The 24306-nt window shown below is 34.7% G+C and overlaps 1 protein-coding gene across 1 annotated transcript; it reads left to right on the top strand.

Moving 5' to 3' along the window:
- Positions 1-8845: 8845 nt before the first annotated feature.
- LOC124373083 (tRNA-dihydrouridine(47) synthase [NAD(P)(+)]-like) lies at positions 8846-24008 on the top strand (the record flags this gene model as incomplete). The annotated part of the gene is made up of 8 exons (XM_046831476.1): positions 8846-9088; positions 12852-12943; positions 15142-15364; positions 16958-17396; positions 19302-19496; positions 20907-21023; positions 22736-22912; positions 23868-24008. Coding segments are annotated over exons 1-8 (1455 nt in total), but the record flags the coding sequence as incomplete, so codon positions are not given.
- Positions 24009-24306: the final 298 nt, after the last annotated feature.

Below are 24306 nucleotides of genomic sequence, written 5' to 3'. Positions count from 1 at the left end.
CCTGTGAATGAAAAGAATTACCAGGTCCTAGAGGGTATGAATTATTCAATTATAATCAGCTTTGTTTGTGTCAAATAGAGGATTGGACTTTGTTAAAGATAAGACAACTACTATTCTTACCCTATCATTTATCTTGAGATGTAAAGTGAAATAATATCCATCATCCTCCAGTCTTCTTTATACTGCATTCTCTAGCATGGTACCATAAACTCACCTCTGATCATCTTGAAACAGGGGTGGTATATTCTTCTTGGCCCTAATGGGGTATATCTGTTCAACATTCTTTTAACAAGCTCCTGAACTAACTATTATTTCTTATGGAGAGAAATTCCAAATGGGGCGACAGATATTGTTAAAAATCTAATTAAATTCGGCCCAAACTTTGTAGCATGATAAAGCTTCAATTTTGTATTTAGAATGAATAATTTATTTATTACCACGGAAATAATGAAAAGTCTTTGTAATTGTTAGATTTTTATATTTACAAATGTTAAATACAGCTAACTTTAAATACAGTTGAATCCTGGTAATGCAGTAGAAAACTATGTGGTAAAGGGGCTGGAAAAAATACCACTGTGATTGCACTCTGGAGCACTTCCTGCCATAGGCGTATCTAGGGGAGGGGTTGTAACCCCCCATTGATATAAATATTCTAGGTAAAGTTTAACCCTTTGGATGCCAAGCAAATTTCAAGATTCGTTTTGAGTAATGCCATGCATATGAGCTGTGGGTGTTTCCTGAGTGCCAGTGGTAAATGGCCTATAACAGCCAAGTGTGCCAAGCACAAAACAGCTATTTTGTTATGTTAGACTAAAAATTGTATAACTCCTATCCTAATACTGATAAATGGACAATTTTTGTTTTGTTTTGTAGGTTATGAAATATACTGTTATGTAATAACAAAGTTTTATGATAACATCCAAAAATATAAATAAGTATACTAAAAAAAATAAAAATAAAAAAAAAGTTTTATTTATTTTTTTTTAATTAGAAAACTTATATTATTTTACTATTTATGTAAACATATGTTACATTTTACATTAGTATGTATAATTATGAACCAATATAGAAAATTTCAGAAAGAAAAATTGAGAAATAAAAGTTTTATAATATTTTTAATAAAACTTTACATTTGGACTAAAATGCTAAAATATTGACAATGTAATGTAAGAGCATATTATTGTAAGGACTTTTCTAAACAAAACTATATTTATTAAACTAGCATTGAGATGGTTGAAAAACATTGGTTAGGACCCTAATGCATGTTCACAAAAAATAAAATCATGACAAATAGCCTATTTTTTTATATTATTTGCTTTTACTCGCCCTCAGTTATTGAAAGGCAGAAAAAGTCCAATCTTCAATCACTCACTATTTTTTAGTGCCTATAGTCTATAGCATAGGCCTATTGAAAAATGTTACTAAGTCTATAAAAAACTATGCAAAGAAATGTCTCTATATAAAATATATACATTGTTACATAAACGTTCAGTCTATTTACACTCGTGGCGGGGGAGACAGTCAAGGTGGCATCCCCGGGTGCACTTGACACATACTGTCCTGGACCTTATACTATAACAAATTATATATCAATTTGTTAAGTAACTCTTCCCCTTTCGTTTGATGTATCTGTTATGAAGATTCGCTTACTATATGATTTAAAAAAATAATATAATCGCAAAGCCGAAAATATCGGCCCGCGGCACACTTCGGTTAAACGTAATGGGCCGAAAACATCGGCTCTCGGCACACTTCGGTTAAACGTAAAGGGCCGAAAATATCGGCTCTCGGCACGCTTTGGTTAAATATAGTGAGCCGATAATATCGGCCCTTGGCACCCAAAGGGTTAACTTGTGTTAACCTGAAATTATACTCATAGTGGTTCGTCAGGAACTCGGTCGTCCTACGGCCTGCAGGGTTACCAACCCTGCATGAATACATCACAGGTCAGACGAGAGCCATGTGTGCAACAGCAGCTGAGTCACCATGGGATCATATCCATGAGTGGGCAACCAGAGAAGCCGTCCCCGTGGAAAATCCCGCAACTGAATGTCATCCTAGATAACTCAAAGACAACAAGAACCAGCTGACTTCCCACTACACTACCTCACCGACCAGACTATTGAGACGAACTTCAGAAACAATGTCACTACATGACCATTAACTACCCACTGACCATGCCGCAACAATAGCCGCACCTGAAGCTGGATGCACACTAGACCAGCAGCCATTCTGCTTGATGCAGAGATGCTGCATCAGCGAGAGACAAGAGTCCCAGCCTACCCGCTGCCTCGTTATCAAATGCGAATTTAATCGCTTCACAATAAACGCTATTATTTGGAAGTTGCATTCAGTAATTCTTACCTAAATGCTGAATCGCAGTTTACTCATTGTTAAAGAAATTTTAATCAGTACATCCTTTATGATATCATAGGGGGTACAATAGACAATGTAAGCTATGATTATCGGTGACTAGTAGTGGTGTGACATCGGATCACCTAACTGATCTGGCTCAGTCGGTCTCGTTCACTGCAACGATCTGGTCAGTGCAGAGTTACCGAGCCTTCCCGCTGGAGCGTGTTATACCGGACATCGTGTTAACGAACGACTGAACGAAGTTACCGAGTGAATGAAAGGATCCTTTTGCAAACAAGTGAACAAATAGAGGAAGAAACAACAGATGGTTCATTGAATTTATAGATATTGAACGAGTCATGACCGAACGATACACTATATTCGTCAGTGATCTGAAATCCGCCAATTCGAGTCAAGAGTTGGTTGATTCGACGATTTGATTTCACAGAGGGGGTTAAGTGAGTGACCTCAAGATCCGGTTCATGAATCGGTTGTGGTTTATTTCAATAATCTGATCCGATTCCGAATGAGCTGGATCATTCCAAAGGCCCATTCTTTATGCCCAGTGCGCTAGTGGTAACCTCCTCCCTCCACAAAAGTGACTATTGCAGGTGATTCCTCAGAGAGCTTCGGGTTACTTACTTTGATTTATTTTGTCACTGTGATGAAAGGCTCTTTCAAACGCAAAATATTTAACTTATTTAAGATTTGCAAAATATATCCCTCATTTAACTGCTTTTGGAACTGACCTATCATTGGATTTAACTGGTGTTTAAAGAGTATTCTGTTTTTTATATTTAATTTAAATGGAATGCGCGGGATTTGGAACATTGTAAACACAGAAATATGTAGCCATGATAATAGAGTCCATAGAGGTAAAAATCTCAATTTTTATTTTTGGATTTAGTTGATTTTGGAATCTACTTAATCATAATCTAGGGTATCAATCCATGAGAAAATGTTGCATTCCCAAAGCCAAAATCTGTTGGCAAACGAAGGAATTATCGATTATAAAAATTTTCCTTTGAACAATTGCTATATTAAGTAAAACATTTTAAATTTCATGCATATAATTATAAAAATTATGTAATCACTATAAGATTGAAATGGATCAATTCTCTGAACTAATGATTTATTATAGTAGTGCTACATACAGTTTAAACAATAGAACTAGCTTTACTGAACGCATTGCCCCTGGAAAGTCAAATACTAAACTGTTATAATAGTTCAGAACTAACTTGTAAACAGAATAACATATAGCTGAATCTGAAAATAACTTATAACGAATGACTAATAGGAACAGTCTGAGTTGGAACAGTTTAGTTATACATACAAAGATTCGTAGCGCTACTACAAAACATATAACGCTAGAGTAACATTCAATCTGGAACGAAGTATTTATATTTATCTTTTAATTTTGATTTTATACTATATGGTAACGTAGATATATACGATATGTATACTATATTTGTCCGTGTATGTGAATAACATATACACTGTGAGTAAAGAGATATACAACTGATACAAAACCTTTATGTCAAAATAATCATGGTCTCATTTTGAAATAGAAATTAAATGTTGCACAATAATTATGATTTTGTCAATAAGGACATATTATTTCTTTTAGTTTAGAACTAAAACCTTTAATTTCTAGTCTTGTGATGACTAGACTAGTGATGAGAATGTAAAAATATGTTTGAAAATTTAAGGAAAGAACATTTTGCTACTCCACCCATTTACCGACCCTTCTTCAAAGGGATCAGTATCATCTCTAGTAACACACCTTGAAATTTATAACAGACCCAAAAATAAAGATTTTAATTACATATGTATGATATTAAAATGTAAATAGTCTGATAATAAACATTTTCTTCACAAATGATTTATGCAAAAAAGGTTACAGTAACTAAAATAAATTATTGAATTTTGATGACAAAATATAAGTAGCTTCATGGTATAAATACCAAGCCAAAAAAAAAAAAAATAATAAAACGAAGCGTCTAGGTAATACCACACAGTCTTTTGAGTCTACCAAACTAGCCAGCCAGAGTTAGAAACGAGCTCCTCGTGGACCACCTACATGGACTGATCATACACCTCGGAGAGAAAGAGTGCCAACTACAGATAGCCTGTGTATTTGAATAGTGGAATAGCAGTCACACGCGTTCTCGATACATATTATTCTGGATTTAATTTAGTTCAGTACCTGCCAAACCTATTAAAATTTACCACTGTGTTTTCAGCCTATACTCCGAGTTAAACACCTTTCAGTAGTTGGTACAGCATACATATCTTTGTATTACATTTTCAAGCTGAACGTTGCAGGATCCATCACAATTACATTTATTTAATTAAACCTCGATTTTACAACGCAATTAATATTCATAGCATTAGAGATCAGTAGGACTAAATTATTTTAATCATACGTATTATATAGATATTTCTACGCAACCATAAACAGTGGCCTTTAAAATTGTAAACCAAACTTATACTCCTATATTATGGTCTTAAACTGAGTTTATAAGTTATATTACTATAATATAAGTACACGTTAATGTAATAACAAATTTATCATATAATATAAATAAAATAAGTAAGTTATGAGTTTCATTACTTATGATAAAACATAATAAAAGAGATTAATGTATCATTATTGAAATTAAAATTATTTAGGACCAAGATGAAACAATAGTTAGATTAGAAAATAAATATACAGACAAATTGACAATTGAAATAATCCTGGAACGTAACAAAACACAGTGCGTTATGTTTTACATCTTATAATATTTTATATAGAACCAGACACGAACGAAACGCTTAACGAAAAATGTTTTTTAAAATTTGGTACTTACATCAACAATGACTAATTAAAACATATAAAATACACACACACACACACAAATTATATTACACTGTTATAAAAAACATGGTTACAAACTATTTAAAATTAATGTTTTAAAAATTTTTCATTGGCGTTTAAGAATACCATTTTATCAATAACACTTGATTTTAATCTGTTTCGTTTTTCGGTGCACACTTGTCCCGCTTTGGAAAAAGCTCTTTCTGACGGCACTGATGTAGCTGGTACGCAAAGATACTTTTTGGCCGTTTGTGTCAAACTTTTCATAGTTTCCTCGTATTTTTGCCAGTGAGTCAGTGGATTGGACGTATCTCTACAAGGGGAGCTGACAGGTAAAGACGCATATCCTCTTTAACGTTGAACGCAGATTCTGTTCCCACAGTTTCATTGCGTCCTGAGTACAAATAAATGTTATTTCAGTAAATTGTAAAGTTGATCATTGAACTATAATACAAATTTGCCTTTTAAACAAAGATGAGATTCATACAAATTTTAAAAAGGAACGTTAAAAAAGTAATTCAGTGAAATTATAAACAGAAAACGTTTTATGATACAAACATAATTTTTTACGAAATGTGTGTATTTATAATCTGTTTGAATATTGTTTAATATAGTTTTTAATGAGCTTAATTTAATTTGAAATACGTATATTACAACAATTAATGATCTGCAAGTTTTAAAATATATCTTATAATGATAGTTTTTAGAAACCCTAAAGCACTTGAAATTTACAAATTTTAGAATTTGTACCTGTAAATGTAAACCTATTAACGTACAGTTTATGTGGACTTACCTTTTTTCCAGGAAGAAGTCCCAAATCTTTTTTTTATAGGTGATGTGAGATCTGTTTGCTGAACGTTTTGTCGTTCGACGATACCTTCGTCCACAACTACGCTGTTCCTCTCCAGTCTGGTGTTTAATGTTTGAATTTCAATAATAAGTTCATTTACAGCACTGCTAGCATTACTTGAAAGTCCAAACGCACACTTCTTGAAGCGAGGGTCAAGAATTGTTGCTTTAGCACAAATTCCATTAGTGTTACTTTCGTAAGGTGTCATCCGCTTTGAAATAGCTTCAACAAGCATAGATTTTATTCTGGTGCCCATTTCACTGCTTGGATTTACCTCTTTAATTGTTTTTTGACACCCACGTACTAATGGAATGACAAAAGATGATGTGCAATATTGTTCCCCTGACATTTCCTCAGTCAACTCAAACAGAGGTTCAAGTAAGGTAATACAATCATCAAGTACCTTCCAATCTTCAGAAGTCAAAGTTTTCGACTTAACATAAGAACACGCCATTATAAGAGAATCTTTGACTGCTACTAAGCGTTGCATCATTGTGTATGTCGAGTTCCATCTCGTTGGCATTTCCTGATTCAGCTTGAGATTTGTCTATTGGAGCTGTGTCTAGCATTGGCAGAGCTTTGATGTTGCAACCGTACTGGTTTTGAAGTATCCCACAATTTTTCGGCATTTTGCTCTCAATGCGTCAAAATCCTTTAGTTCAGTATTGTTAAAGACATCATAAACTGCTAAATTTAGACTATGAGCAGAACATGCTAAATGCTGGAGACCTAGCCTTTTGGCGACATCAACCATCACGTTGGCATTATCAGTGACAATTGCAAATGATTTTTGATCTATTCCCCAATCAATCAAAACAGTTTTTATGCACTTAGCAATGGCTTCTGCAGTATGATGACCGGCCACTTCTCTTGTACACAACACTGCTGATTGGAGTTTACTATTATGAACGTAGTGAGCGGTTAATGAAAGATAACCTTGAGCAGCAAGAGATGTCCACATATCTGCAGTTAACGCAACATGTTCACTTTCATTCAATGACTTTGCAATCAAACCTCTCAGCTCTTCGTACCTATCACTAACAAGTTTATTACTTAATGTTTTCCTTGATGGCAAAGTGTATCGGGGTTCTAATACTTTTATAAGTTCAATAAAATTAGAATTTTCAACTATTTTAAAGGGCAAGTAGCCTCCAGCTATAGTTCCAACCAACAAATTGTCAATTTGCTTAATCTTGTTTGGGCTGAGCTCTTTTAACTTCGCGGAGCTATCAATTGATGTTTGGTACGTTTTTCTTGGCCGAGAATTGTATGGCTGCAGATCTGTTGCTGGAAGTATACTTGACGTGCCTGATAAATCTGTGACGGCGCCAGTGGGGACATCGGATGACATAGATGTAGTCCACCAGCACCAGACGTACTGGCGCCTCCACTCATGGTCGCTGAAGTAACACATGCAACAAGTTTGGTTGGCAAGGTGGAACTTGTGGCTCGCTCCTGAACCGATGTATCAGATTCCATCGAGTCTACCATTTGTTGTAGTGTTAAAAACTGATGGTGCTTTCTTTTAACATGTTCCATCAAATTACTAGTCGACCCGTGAAATTTTAGAATTTTTTTACATATATTACATTCTGCCGTAACATTACTTTTCTTTTCATAAAACTCCCACACAGTTGATCTTTTCGCTTTCGGAGGCACGATGCATCGAAGGATAGGTTAAATAATCGCACAAACACAATATCACTATTTAACAATACTTATCACAATATAATGTTAACCGTAAACAAATTCACTATAAATTAAGCAAGAGACATTTAAACACAACTGAAATAATAAGTTCAATAAAGTGGTGAGGGTGACAATGTACTAAAATAAAGCCACACTGATTAATTTTACACCAAGTTTCATTAATTAATTGTTAGTAACGTCACCGTCAATTGGACAATAAACAAGAAGCACGCCACAACCCACAAATTCGTTACCGTGTCCGTCTGCGAACTCAACTGATTATTTATATTCTTTGATAGGTATGGAGAGTCATAGGGATGGGGTGGTGGGGGGAATGAACCATTCCTGTTAAGACAGGTACGCGGCGCGGCGCGGCCAATTTACTCACGGCCGTACTTAGCCCTGGTAAAGATATTCGGTCGGGCCCCGTCGTGTCCCCCCACCAGACACGGTCCCTTCATATAGATGTGTGACTGGCTCCGGAAGAAATTCCGGTCTGAGTTCGGACCTGAATATACAATCAAAAAATTCCAACCAAACCCGCACCGGCAGAACCGTAATTGAAAACGAAATTCTGTAATTGTATTATTACTTTTTTTTGTGCATACGTTATAGCCATAACATTTTAAAATGTTATATTATCATATAACATCTATAACACTACAAGATAATTACCGTTCAAATTTCAAAATTAGAAATTTATTTTAATTACGAATCACCAAAGTTAACGGAAAGGTAATCGCGATAGTACGATATTTGAGTAATAAAAATAACTTATTATAATAAACGAGCAATTCAAGTATAGATTGTTTGCACAATCAGTTAACTTATAGAAACTTATTCGGTAGAAAAACCAATCTAAAGACTAATTTAAAATAACCGATCAGAATCAACGACTAATTCAAGTACAGACTAAGTCTGCACAATCAGTTAACTTATAAAAAAATTAGTCGGTAGAAAAATTAGTCTAAAGACTAATTTAACTGGATGCAGCAAAAATAACCGACTAATCGGTTAAATTAAAATAACCGAACTAACCAGTTATTTTCATTCAGTTATTCCCACCACTACTCGTGCGTGAGTTAGAGTTAGAACCAGCAGGAGCAGCCACTTGGTAGTAGGCGTTAGGTTATGTAGCGTTTTTCGTGGACCGACAGGTTACCGCTATAGTAGATAAGTTATCGACATTGTAAATAGTATGTTACTGTAACTAAAGAATAAAATTGTATTTTAAGTAACATTTGTAATACTTAACAAGAGGTTATGAGTAACCAGAGTATGCCTAATAATGTTGAAACCAACACTTCAGCATCGATAAATCACCCTAAACTAGAGTAAGTAATTTCTTATCTTTATATTTAACCCTCGTGTGGTGTCTACATGACATGAAAGGGAGAAGTGTGGGTAATTATTATTTACTTTAGCGTCTTCACACCTCTTATTAAAATTTCAACTTTAAATTAAAAAAATAAAGATATAGGGAAGTATTGCACTAGATATTAAAGGGAGGCAAGCCTAAATAATAATCACAATTATTTTGGAATAGTATAGATCCAAAATGCCCCTGACCATCAGAGTGAGCTTCAGCGGCGCCACCACCCCGCAGTTCTTACAAAGTAAGAAAAACATCCTCGAGATATTATAGATAGAGTACGATAAGCGGACACAGTTTTTATATTGATTATTAATAATTATTGATACTTATATATATATATATATATGATGGCAATTGAGAAAGTAACGGCCGGAGCGTGAAAAAATACAAGTTTCACGTTATCAATTTATTGGCATCGTCTGACAGATCAAAACAATATAAGGTTTGACGCGGTGGAAATGTGAAATAACGAAGTTGTAGAACATAAAAAATGGAACAACTGTTAATGCGCTGAGCAATATTTCCATGTTGTACATCCGAGTTGGGCGTCACGTTACTTTTTGTGACCGTGATTCAACCTCGCGATAACGTCATCGGATGCGGTGCAATCTTTAGAAACGTAAATGAAAAGTAATACTGAAATGAGCAATATTTTGACCCAAATGAACAAAGTTTTCTTAATTTCAAGCTACAATTTATTTAGTTGTTATCGGGTTGAGACGAGTGCCTCCGGTCATAAGCGCGGGCTGCGGTTTGATTCTGCCCCGTTGGCGTTAATGAAAGAAATACATCCCTCGAGATAGTACCTATCAGTAAAATATAAAATTCTATAGGGGCTGATCGATCAAAAATATAAATTGAAATTTAATGCAAAAGCAATTATGTAGTGTAAAAAACTTAATAAGTCATGAAAAACCCTAATACAAATATATAAATGGACATTAATAGAGAACACTTACCATTATTGTGTTGGCGGATAGAGCAGCAGCAACAAAAAAGTGGTGGAGCCTGGCATGTGGGTGGGGATATTTAGTCTTTAAATTGCCACGTACCCGACAAAATGGTCACCTCGGACACCATAATGAGGGATGTTTGCCCTGACTTCTCGCCAGTGTCTTTCAATGGTGTTTGTATATGCACCGGTATCAGGGTGAACAAAATTAATGGAATGATTGATGGAGAAGTGCCTGTATCACTCGTCACCGAGACAGTTGTTGGCCTTCTAACTGTCGCTAACAATTAATTGTACCTGGCAGAACCTATTCTTTAATTACGTCAAGGAGGGTGTCCCTGTCACGTTGTTTAACAGGCACAAGGAAGGAATCTCTGTTCTGCCTTTCGATTTCCCCAAAAACCCACTATCCCTGAATTATGCTGTGATTGTATTTTCTCCTGCCAAATTTAGCCTCATCAATTTCAACGAATGTCAGAGGACTGCCAATTTTCTTCAACGTCGTTGAAATGTGTTTGAAATACACTTCGCGGCAGAAAGAATACCAGTCCACCATAGAATGTGCAGAAATGTCAAACTACAACAAATATAGCATTGTCTCTGTGGCTTTAAATGCATCAACGTGTTCACCAAAAAAAAACATGTCTCTATGACTAAGCGCATTCTTTCAAAAAAGGGACCTGCCAATTTTTAAAAATTACAACATTAAACATTTTTTTACTGCTTTTACGAATTTTTCTGTCGCAACAAAACATCAAAATCTCCCAGTTTAAAAGCAATACGCTACCGCACGACGAACAAATACACTCATTATGAAAAATTCCATGTTCTATTAAAAAGGAAATAATCTTGTTTCGGTCAAAACATAAACTCTTAACATGCTCGACAAAACACTCCGACACACACAGTTCACTACGATTCGTCGAACTAGTGGATGGTTGATCCATGATTGTCACGCACTCACTCGATCCAAACTACAGTACACGATATCTTGTGAAGCACTGACTTCTGCTCCTGAGCGCTTAGATAACAGATACGCTATCAGTCCCGGCCGCAGATAATATTTAAGTAAACAGATATCCAGACACAGCACACAAACAGAACGTTAAAACATTAAAAACTTAACTATTTATGAATTAATCAGGCAGATTGTGAATTAATCAGACAGATTGTCAATTTCATTTTGTAAGACATCAAGCAGGGTATCTGGTCCAGGACATTCTGAACACATGTCAAGCATACTTTTTTCACTATCACATGCAATGAAAGCTTTGAGGTCTTTATAACTTACATTAACCTTTGTTCTTCCTATCATGTGTTTTGGTGATGTTTGCATACATGAGTTCTTGATGAACCTGGAAGATCGCACCCAGTTTGGTCGTAGAGCCCAAAACATAGAGCAACCAATTTTGTGATTCGGATATTTCTATTTGTATATGCTAAAGAGTTTGTTGAGTGAGATAACAATTAACCTTTTTTGTTTTTGCACCTTGACACTGTCAATCACAACTGAAACATATTCCTCTTTACCAGGACATAAGTGACTATTTTCGTCATCTTCGTAAAATTCTTTAACACAGTTATTAGAATTTTGTTTTGCTTCACTTTGTTGCCCTATCTTTTTGAAAGATGTGGTAAGATACCTTGATCCTTTACTAGCTGCCTAGTTAACTGTACCATGTATTCAGATGCACCAAAGTCCCAAACAATCCTTTTTCTATGACTATGAGCTTGGTAATAGACTAATTATCTTAATTTTATTATCTTTACTGGTCACGTTGAATTTTTCAGTTTAGTAATATTTGATTATGTCACTAGTTAAAGTAGACTATCTATAATATCTTAATTCTGAGCTTCTAAGTTATTATAGAAAGATTCCTCCAATTTTTGGTTGACTATGTTCGTAATTTTATCAGTTTTTCTTTGCAAAGCCGACAGTTGTTCTGTGTTAATCTTTGTTATTTTACATAAAGGAGACAATTCCAATTTTCATAAATGGATTCCACTTGATGTAATGTATTTTCCTCTACTAATTCAAAAGGTCCAGGAAGAAATTAGAACCATTCTCATTATTATTTGTCTCATCTTTGGGCAGAATTTCTACAATATTCTTGATGTGCAAGTTGGACATAGAGCCTGTCCAGGAATTAGTTTAATGTCAATATTTTTACTCTTGGAAAGGTGTTCAATTAATATTTTACGGAGATAATTTTTAATTGGCCTTTTATGATGGATGACAAAATTTGCTCCCCCAAAATTAAACTATAAATTATTCTTAAAAAATTAATATTATTAATAAAGGTAATTAAATTTAGCACAATAATGTAATGGAAAAATGCAGTTCCAAAATCACATTAATAGGACGTGTTCATTAGTCAAATAACTTTCACCAACAGAGCCTCAATCACATCAAAGCAATGAAGATTGAAGGGGGTGTTTATATCCCCAATTACACAATATACTTGCAAGTTGTAGGCTGTACAAGCAGTTGCAGATGGAAGAGTTCAAGCCTAAACGTGTTGGAACTTATATTAACTTGTTGCAACATGAGAACTGATGTACCAGATGACACTTGCAAAAGGGTTTTAAGTTGCAAAAATACTTGCATAATAAACTCACATATTTTTTAACCAATGGACGTTTTAACTCAATTATTGTATTTAAATATAGACTAAGTTATTATTTTAAAGCTCTAGATTATTTGATTCATATTTATTTGTTCTAATTATAATTATATTATTAATTTATTTTAGTTCTATTTTATTTCCAGATCTGAAATGTCAAATGTAGTGGAAGGAGTACAAAAGCGAAAGTTGTCAGAAGGTAAAGATGAGCATCCTCGAAACAAGAAGCGGAGGAGAGGTAGGTTCAAATGTACACAGTGTGAAACCAACCGTGAACTAAATCCATCAGGATAGTAAGATTACTACTCTTTTTGTGAAAGTTACTGACCAACTCTAAAAGTGAATGGTGGGTACAATGCCACAGAGTTTACAGTGGAGTCCTGCTAGTCCGAACTAATTGGGATCAGTTCGGATTACACAATTGTTTGAATTAGCCGGAATGACAAAAAAAACACGGTTTTAGTCATGATAATGGGTCTATTTTGTTATAAAATTACCAACATTGTTTATTAAAACACGTTTTCTGACTGTTGTACTATATTTCATGCAGCAAATGTGTTGGACTGCAAATACTAAGCACAGTTAGTAAGTTACAGTACACCTTAGTTCACTTTTGCAGCGCACATTGTACATGTAAATGTTTATGCGTTGTGTGTCCATAATGAAAGTAGATTTCAGTTGGCAGGATCAAATGACACTGGTAGTGGTTCATTAACATGATGCATAGCATTGTGCCAGGCTCTTAATTCAGTATGAAATAAAGTAAAACTGTAGTAAGTAACCATAACAGCAAAGTATGTAGTTGTACTATAATAAGTGAAGCAGCTGAGGGAAAATTAGCGCATAACTAAATAGGTGAAACTTTGTGTGCAAAAACAACCTAAAAGAATCACATAACTTAAAAATAATGTTTGGAAATAAATCAATTTCTTTCTACACTAATCCGGAAACCCTCAGAAATAATTTGAAATATATATAACCTAGAAACGTTTTTCAAAGATTTTGGATAGGTACCACTACTTGAACATTTCCCATTAAACATTCGGAAAGTTGGTTCAACTTCAGAAGATTTGAAAAAAATAACTCTAAACTTAACGACCTTGTATACCTATAGTTGTTCTTGAAACTGATGTGAAATTTGTACTTCTCGACCTAAAAACCCCCAGATACCAGTTTTCATTAAAATCCACCAAAAAATGACTAGGGGATGAAAGATAACTCCTTTTTCCTCTTGTTTCATAATGCCATCTTGGAAATGAGTGGGTAATTTGTAAAACTGATATCAGGTATGTGTTTCTTGACCCAGAAAATCCTCCACAAACCAAGTTTCGTACAAATCCGTTTGTAAAAAGCTGAAAACCTAATTTTCTGCCATTTAGCGGCCATCTTGGAACGGTTATAGCAACTACCAGTTAGCACTCAACTGATTCTTTTTTTATTTTTTTTCTAACAATTTGTCCCATGTAGGGGATTGCCATTTGAAAATCTGGAGTTAAACACCAAAAAGTAGATCTCAACCTACAAAGATTCTTAAATTTTTATTTAAATTCGTTGAACCGTCTAGAAATTACATGGCTGGTCGCTGACGTTTGGATGGTTCTGCATATCTTTAGGGTTTGGTGTTATGAATGTTAATATTTATATTATCAGAGAATGCAGTTTATTACAAACGAATCAGGATCTAAGTAGTTGCAACAATTACTCTCGCGACAAAGTAATTGGAGACTTCTTACCTCCAAAATAAGTGTTACCTATTCATTATGTAGCTTCTTTTCCTTTTTTCCTCTTTTTCTAGTTTCTGGGAATAAAGCAATTAATTGGTGTAAGTGAATAAGGTCACTAAATTTGACACATTAACAGAGCTTAAACCAATTATGTTTTTCAATGTCTAGACCTAAAAAAAAATTTAAATTTAAGTGTTTTTCTTATTAAACTCAAATAATTTGTCATAAATATTTACTTAAAAGAATTGATTACAATGTTGTTAATAATATCCAGACCTATGACTGATTTGAAAAAAAGAAATCTAGTACGTGATTTTTGCAGAATATGACAAATAGCCCATTACAAGTATGATACAGATCTGGGATGAACAGGATCTTTTTCAAAGATGAAATTTGAATTTTATGTGACAGTAACAAATATACACATTGGGTTGTGGAGGGTTAATCAGTTTCAGAGCAATTTTTAGAGAAAATCCTCATGGTATAGTTTTGAGACACCCTACAAAGTGGAATGAATATGAGTTTAAAATTGTAAAAATCATGAAAAAAATTATTTTCTTAAAAACATTCACTATGAGGTTTTATGTGGGCATTGTTTTCATCGTCTGAATCTTAAATGAAATTTCTTCTAAAAAGCTAAAATCTTTAATTTTATGTAATTGTTGTTTTTGTGTTTGAAAGACTGTGACATCATTATTTTGATTGGTTTCAGGTATGAATAAAAAGCGAGGACCAACGTTCCGAGTGAACCGCGAGTGTCAACTGTGTCCACAGCTGGTGGACAGACGGTCAGACAGCGATCCAGGGTGTGTTCTGGCCGCGTGCAAGTTTACGCATGATTTGACACAGTATTTGGCTGAGAAACTGCCCAGTCTGGGTGACGAGTGCTACGTCTTCAAGATCAGAGGTCACTGTCCTCGCGGTCTCACCTGCAGGTTTGTTTTAGGTTTTTTGTTTCTCTTAGGACAAGAAGCTTATAAATTGCACTTAGTCCTGTAAGAACCTTAGTGCTGCTTCCGGAGTAACAGGATATTCAGGATGGGTAGGTTAGGGGTAGGGGCCGCCTCCTATGAAGATCCATGAGGAAGAATTAGGGCACTAATCTCAAAGTCATGTCCCCCTGGAAGAAGGGGAGGCCAGCTCTGAACCAGCCTCTCCAGTCAAAGCACGCAGGGGGTGGCACACCCTTGTTGAGGCTAGCAAGAACCTCTTGAGAGTTAGGGAATGAACCCCACAAAACTCCCAACAGTCATCTCCCGCAGTAGACTAAACCTATCGAATTACTCTTGCGCCCCAGAATCTCGACATTTGCAATTAGTCTTGTGCCGCTCCTGGAAATCCATAGGGTTGTCCAGATTTAAGTGACACATTGGTTTTTGCTGTGCCCAGTGGTAGGTTCAACTCGAAGGTACAAACCAGCCAGAAGTGATCCCTGCTGGGCACTGTTTTAGGTTAGATCTTGTACTGTTATTGTAGACCATTAAGAATTATTTGTTGAGAACACTTGAGATTAGTTATGGAGTGTAACTGGTAAAGGGAAGAGCTAAGATTATTTACCACGGAAAAGCACAAGAGTAATAAAATCTAGTCTTCTATACTTTATTTAAAGCATTTTTAAATAAAGAGCATAGCTGTATCATATTATGTAGATCACTTTATTCTTAAAATTAACTTCTTTTATATCAATAGCTCCCCGTGGAATTGGTAATCAAAGAAGTAAAGAAAGTAAAAGAGGTAAGTAGAAATGCAGAGACAGGAATTTGATAGTACCTGAAGAGCACTCTGCTCGAGAATTGCTCAGAAATACTTGTACTATACAGAAATTTTAAGCAATAATTTCAAGTATCTTTTATTTATACTTAGACTATTTGTAATATATCTTAGGGTTTTACAGTTTGGGACAGGAATGGTTGTATATACGTTTTTAGATATTGTAAAGCAAAACAGAATTGTATTTTAGAATTGTCATCTAATTTTCAACAATATTTGTTCTTATATATTTTTTAAGTATTTCTTTCAGGCAATGGTCGTACTAAGTTATAAGAATTAAATATAGTATAATTATACAAACAAATCTAAGTCCAAGTTTATAGAAACTACTTTATATGCCTATAAAAATTTGAATCTTTCAAGGTTTCAAGAAGGTGGAGTTTCTAAAAATTTGAAGGTGTTGAAAGTACATTAACATGCCTTCTGTGAGAATTGTATACCATCAGTGTTGTACAAGTTAACCTTCCAAAAGACAGCCACACTTGAATCTATCTTTCTTCCAACAATTTCTGACAGCAACACATCAAAATACAATTTAGTATGATTCCATCCCCATATTTGCTCATACAGCATTTCCTGCACTTGTCAATTTCTTAATTTTGACTCAGTTTGGAGATATTAGAATTTTTGTCAGTTTTGGTTTTTGCTATCTACCTAAGACCAGGCATTCTTATATGGATATTTAAGTAGTAATGTTCATCTACATTATAAAGTTATTTTTAAACATTAACTTCATACCGTATTGTAATTTGTAACAGGTATGGCTCCAAGCACATTGCAGATGGAGGTCTGAACATAGTGGACGAGAGCCGGTTTGCGGAGTGGAAATCTAACAGAAGTCTTCACACAATCAACAGTCTCAAACATGAAGTTCAACGACATTTGTGGAAGCAAACATACGATTTCGAACGGGCGACAAAGGTGATATCTCAATGGAACCAAGACAACCAGCAAAAGAAAGAAGCTGCAATAGAAAACGGAAATGATAAAGTCAGTATTGAACTCAAAGACGAAGGTCACGCAGGAAATACTGGTGAAGGTGCCATCGCTGTTCCTGAGATTGATAATTGTGATCAGAAGAATGGCTCGAGTAGTGAGGTTGGAATGGAAACCACTGGGGACAGTACAGTCCACGCGAAGGTGGGGCCAGTTTTAGACACTGACATTATCAAACTTCGAGATAAAGAGAAAAGGAAGGTAAGAAATAAATTTAATTTACTGTACTAAATTATATTTTTTCTTGGACACAATTGTTTTAGTGTATGCAGTACACATACAATAAAACTTTTTTTGGAGAAAGTTAGTATAAAAACAGAGGCTTGGGAAAACTTAAGTATGTTAGCTAACTTTGGTCAGATCTCCGTAACATTTTTACTCAGATATTTATAATAAAACTGATAATAAATTTATCATTATTTTAATTGTATAATCATTTATGTATGTTTGAATTTATTTATTTTCATTAGGCATGGTTGTTCATCTAGCAGTCAATTTTGCTTCCCAAACTGTAATTTTTACAACTCATTGCAGGTTTGAAATAACGTATCATAACATAAACACTGTTCTAAATAAAATCAATTTAATGACGTGAATAATCTACAAATACGTCTTGGTAGGGAAGAATAAGCCGCCATCACTTCAATCATCTGACTTAACACATTGGCTGTGACAAACGCCATAGTGCGTATAGTTAAGAGTACCAAGTATCTTACAGAATAGATAAGCAATGGAGGTGTTAACTACATGGAGTATTGAAGACTCTTCAGCAATTAGAAAAATTTAAAACTAATAGTTATTAAAACAACACTTTTCCATATTGTTTATTTTTTTTCGTCTCACAGATTCTCGGGGTTAGTCTACTTAGAAATTTTATAATCTACAAGTACATGTATTTAACTTATATAAATCATACTTTCTTGCCTTAATCAAGACTGGCCTGAGCTTGTGTTGTGTCCAGTGGCAATTTTTACTGTGAAGTCCCTGAATTTGGCAACCATCTTGCCACCCGTCCCCCATCCAATATAATTCTGACTATATCACATCAAAAATATAAAATATAGATAACCAAAGTAAACATGTTATCTTAATACCACTTCACTAGAAAATAAATTAAGCTATTAATTAATAAAAACAAACTTTCTATTGGGGATTTTTTCAGTTCAACATTTTGTGCCTCTATAATTGATGTGATATTCAAAATTACAAATAAATAACTTGTATACCGTATTATAACTTCTAAAATTTTGACATGTAAAACAAATTTGAATGTTAAAGAATGAAGAGTAGAAACACTGTCCACTGTAAGTCAAAATGTAAAGGTACGTATTAAAGAACACAAAACAATGTTGCATATCCATACTTTTGTATTTGTAAATACATAAATCCATAATCCATAACGTCACGCTGGTGGCTTTCTCTGCTGCTGACTGAGCTGTGATTCAAGAACAGTGATTAGGGACCGTAGATTCGATACACTCTACAAATAAGATGATGACCTGATAGTTATGGACATGGAAGTTGTAAACGGCAATCCTGTAGTAAGTGTTTTGCATGCTACAAAGATAGTAAAAATTAGGATATCCAAATTAGTCTGACTCTGTCTTGAAAATACAATGTTAACACAAATAAAGTAATCTTTTCATCTTGCATGACTACTAGGCACAGAAACTGGTAATCTCAGAGCGTGTATAGTTCCTACGTAACTCTTAGATATGATAATTGTTATACATTATATATTCACCCACTGACGTAGTTTGTCATAAGTGTCACATGTAGCATCCAGTCATCTGACAGATAGTGACATCTAGTGGACTTATTTAAAAAATTTTCGAGCTCAAACTTTTTAGAACACATTCTCAATCAACAAAAGAGCCTAAGAAATTGGTATTGGATTTTACTCAGTGTATCATGCTACGAAAATAAATCAGAAACAGATGGCTGTGAACTGTTCGGGCAGCTTGGTGATTCACGAAGTCTACTGTTGCTTCTATTCTGCACCTCAAAAATCACGTTCCACTTTTCTGCACTGTCCTATCCTAATTACTTTCTATTCCAAGAATTATCCCCAAAAGCTGATAAAGGTTGACGATGACATTTGCTCAGATAGACTGGCGGGACAAGCTGTTCTTGTCTCCCCTCACGACGGTGGGTAACTTGCCATTTCGCCGAGTGTGCAAGGAGTTCGGGGCCGACGTCACGTGTGGTGAAATGGCCATGGCTACCAACCTACTGCAAGGCAAAGGGCAGGAGTGGGCCCTCACCAAGCGGCATGGCAGCGAGGACTTGTTCGGGGTCCAGGTTTGCACATTTTAGTCCATAGTGATGTTTTTTATATGGTACAAAGTCCGCTCTGAACATTTTTTCCTGATTAACTTAAATAAGTTTCACTAATCCACTTAGCAAAACACAAGAATTGGTGCTATCATTTTGACTTGCAATGTCCGATACAAATGTAATAATTGAATAAGGAGGCTACTTACAAGACATTTTGGGAATTATACATAGTGGTAAAGGGGAAAAAAAGTCGTATACATGTGTAATTTTTGTACATTAGGAATTTTTAATTCATAAATGCAGGTGCAATTAATCAAGAGTCATTCTGATTTAGTACATTTCTGTTAATTGAGTCCCTTGAGCGTGCCGGCGCGTTGTCTGCATTGACTCACAATATTCCTGTTGGTGAGCCATTGCATTGTGACGTAAGCATTCAGTGAAATTATCCATATCACGAAATCACTAAGTAAGCTATCTCTGCACATGAAAGAGATTAAGTCAGGATGGCTTTGTAGTGTAAGGTGCTACTATTGTACACTGAAGTTAGCCTTGGAGTCGCCGGTTTGATTCCTGCTCCTGACATTCGGAATTTTTTTCAGTCTGGTGTACACTTACGAGAGTCTGGTCTGTGGTAAAGCCGGTGAGAGGGCCCATCTTAAATTAATGGTGGTTGGGTTGGGTGGGAGTTGACGGGATCATTGATTCTCGTATATAAGTGTACCAGACTGAAACACCCAATTTGCATTTTTTGTATTCACTACTAAAAAAAATCTCTTAACATTTTTATTTTATGATCTACAAGGCATTTATTATTGAATCATGACCATAATAATAGCTTTTAAGAGTTAAAAACCCATACATACATATTGAATAAAACGCTCGAGATTTTCAGCATATCACTATGCAGGGTGTCCCAGAACTCTCTGGACAACAAAGGTATACAATGTTATTGCTCAGGTCAAGAAAAACATATGAACATGGGTCTCCGATGCTTAGTTTCCCATCTGTGTCTATGTGTTTTTTATTAAAAAAATTAATATCTTAAAAAGTAATAACTTAAGTTTTACCAAATTTGGCTCAAATGTTTATAATAACAAGGCCAATTGCTGAAAAAATATAATAAATTTATCTTTGGTATTTTCAAAATGGCGCCCATCAAAACTTTTAAACTTTGAATATCTTAAAAAACTAGCATTTTTCTCGAAAATTACAGGACAAAAATAAAAACAAAAATAACAGTTTTTAGAGGATTTTATCTTAAATCTAATGACACCAAAATTATTTAAATCGAATAACAAATGTTTCGCATCGAATAACAGATTTATAGCAGATTTGCCAAAGCCCGGGATAAATTCATTAATAAATAGCTTTAGTTATCTCTTAGAGAAAGCTGTGTGTGGGTATTGTTGTGATCTTATGGTATGTTATATACAGGTGTGTGGAGGTAACATCCATGTGATGACGAGATGTGCACAGCTGATACAAGATCAGGCCGAAGTGGACTTTATAGACATCAACGTTGGATGTCCTATTGACCTGATATATCAGCAGGTTAGTGGCTTATTTGGGAGTTATATATGTTTTTGGAGACGGAGGCGGATTCATCCCCCATAAGCTATCACAATATCACACCTCCCTCCTTCTCCAGCACATGACAAAGCCGTATCAGTTCCCATCAGCCTACAATCTCCAATAGTGTAATAGCCTATGTGAAGATATGTAATATATACGCTAATGGTACAATGATGGTGTACACAAATCATCTTACAGAACTGCTATTATCCCACAAAATCTCTACCTCACTATCCCTATATGTATGCATGTTGTATTGTCTTAAAATCTAAGCTACCACTTATTTATCTTAAGTTTCATGGGATGGGAGCTGTACCATTGAGCGTGGAATGTGCATTACTACTGCCTCCCATGTGATGTTTAAAAATACATATTATGAACAATTATGAACTATGGAAGTTAGTATCTAAAATAGTTTAACTTGATAATGAATTGCTGTTTAATAAAAATAAATATAATTTATATATTCTTTCTAATTACACCTTGCATAAAAAATGGAATACAAGAGGGTGAAAGAAAATGCCATTTTTACAAAATGGTGGCTCCTGTAAATTTATGTTAAATAATATATAATCAACCCAGTACTATTTCTGGTATAGGAATTATTAAACATTCGTCATTATAAAAATATGCATTCCAGCACAGTAAAATATTTATGCTTTTAATATTCTTTTAAAAGAAGACAATATTGATTACTGAGCATACAAAAGTTTATTGTTAAAAATATGATCAAAGCAGTTTTTCTTCACAACTGTGATCAATGAAGACTGCACAGCATCAGTGGATAGCAGCCGAAAGGATTGGCAATATTCGGAGCAAGTTCCGAAGTCTGTGCGGTGACCGCAGTGTGTATGGTATTGGAGAGTTAGTACAGATATTTTTTCGATGGGCCAACATCACAAGACATGTCAATTTCCATCAAATTTTCACTGTAATCACTACTGTCAAGTCGATTCGTCTTTGATCAGTGGTGTGGCTTAATATAATGTATTCTACAGTAAGTGGCTAGCAAAAGGATAAATGTTGAAACTGCTACTACAGTCTATTTTAATGCTAGCAATGATCTATTAGTGCTTAGCTTTTCAACTGTGTAGTTCACTACATTTTGAAAGATTTATTCTAATATATTTTAACACTTTTTTTGAACTTTATTTTTTAGTATGTATATATATATATATATTTGTGAATGTTTTCCTCCACAATTGGCCGTCCTTGGCTATAGCCCTTTGAACTCATATGTAAATCCAGCCCTATGTGGAAAACATCAACTACTGAAATATCATTTTTTAACGACTTTATCATCAACTGATGATTTCAAACTATTGAATGAATTATTTTCCTCAATTATTTATAGTGACAAAAGCACATAACAATTTTGGCTTATTTAAAGCAATATAGATTTTGAATATTTATTAAACAAATTAGAGAAGGCAAGAAACCATAAAAAAATTAAATTAGTTTTGGTGGGTAATACTCTTGTTAACCTTAAGTATGAACCAGAGTACTAATACTGTAACTAGTACGTGGTCCTTTCTGATTCTTTTTGCTGAATCGCACAGTCCATGCGAAGGTAGTCTGTCAACTTTTGTACGTTGATTCTGTAATGAAGTTGAAACTTTGGTAGCTGTCTTTATTTTAAACTAGAATGATATGTAAATATTGCGTTAATAATGGAGAGACTGTGATACCAGGGTGCAGGCAGTGGACTTCTCAACAAGAAGAAGGTGCTGTTCTCCATAGTGAAATGTATGAAGGGCGTGCTGGACATCCCCTTGACAGTGAAGACCAGGATGGGGGTGTACAGCGGCAAGAATGTGGTCCACACGTATATGGGCAGCCTGGCGGAGTCTGGGGCAGACCTTATCACTGTGAGTCACTCGCTAGCTGTACTGTAGGCTGTAGGGAGGAAAGCTGGTGTTGTGTTTCACTATATCTGACACAGTAGTCTGTGTCAACCAATTCAAAATAAAAGAACTAGTCCAAGAAATTACTGCTTTATAAAATGAATGAGGCAATAGTTTTATGAAAACATTGATTTGTTCTTATTTAAATACAAGGTTTTACCCTGGTGAACTGGTTCATATAATTATCACATAGTAAAAATATAAATCTTTAATTTAAAGAATTAATTTAGAACCTTTTTTATCATCAGAAGCTGTTACTTTAATCTAACATTCAAACTTTTGTGGGAAAATCACTTAAAACTTTATTGAGCTTTTTAAGTGTATATCATTTTAAATGCACTTTATAGAGTGTCCGTATAGAAACTATTGGATTATTTATGTAAATTCCCACAGTTAACTTATTTAGCTGGAAATTGTTTTGTCCTTGAATCTTAGTTACAATACATGAGTTGCATTTTATTATAACTTTTCTTGCTTAAAACTTATAGTGCTTTTTAAACATATATAATTTTTAATACTGTCTTTACAGCACTTTATAGAGTTTGTACAGAAACCGTTGGATTCATTATGTATATTCCCACAGTTAATTTGTTTAGCGAAGAATTATTTTTTCTTTGAATCTTAGTTACAATACATGAGTTGCATTTACAAATGGTGTTTTTCATTTTTACAATTTAGATTTCAGAAAAAAATTGATTGGTAAAGTATTGATAGTTGGGCCTGTTGATTCATTGAATTTAAACAAACTTATGCTTATTTTTAAAGCAATAACAACAATTCAAAATTTACATTTATTGAAGATTAATAATCATGTGCAGAAATTATGAATGCATGATTGTAGCTTCAGTGTATAAATTACTGCCTTAATTAATACAATAAAGTGAGTGGAGATGAAGAACTTGTGTCTGTTGTGTATTAGATACATGGAAGAACGAAGGAGCAACGTTATACAAAGCTGGCGGATTGGGACTATATAGAGCAGTGTGCCCAGCTGGCCAAACCTACTCCTGTCATCGGCAATGGGGACATTCTCTCCTACGAGGACTTTGACACAGCAAGGGTGAGTTATCTTAGATAGGGGTGGCTGTCTACTTCAATACTTGTTCACTGTCAGTTATTTACTTTCAGATGTGTGCTATGAGATTGCTTAACCCTTCACCCTCGAAAAGCCAGCAGCCGTAGTTTGTCCTCGCAACTCGTATGGCCAGTACAGATGGTCGTGCTACTTTCATTGACAGCTCGGCAGCCATATTTGTTGTTTGCCTCCCCAGATCGGAATTATTTTTTCAATATCCTCTGCATTATTTGCATAATAATTTTAAATGTTTAAAGAAGAAATGAAAACTAATTTAACATAT

Source organism: Homalodisca vitripennis, unplaced genomic scaffold, assembly GCF_021130785.1.
Source record: "Homalodisca vitripennis isolate AUS2020 unplaced genomic scaffold, UT_GWSS_2.1 ScUCBcl_4779;HRSCAF=11155, whole genome shotgun sequence".
In the NCBI taxonomy this organism is placed as follows: domain Eukaryota; kingdom Metazoa; phylum Arthropoda; class Insecta; order Hemiptera; family Cicadellidae; genus Homalodisca; species Homalodisca vitripennis.
This window is presented reverse-complemented; position numbering and strand designations above follow the sequence as displayed.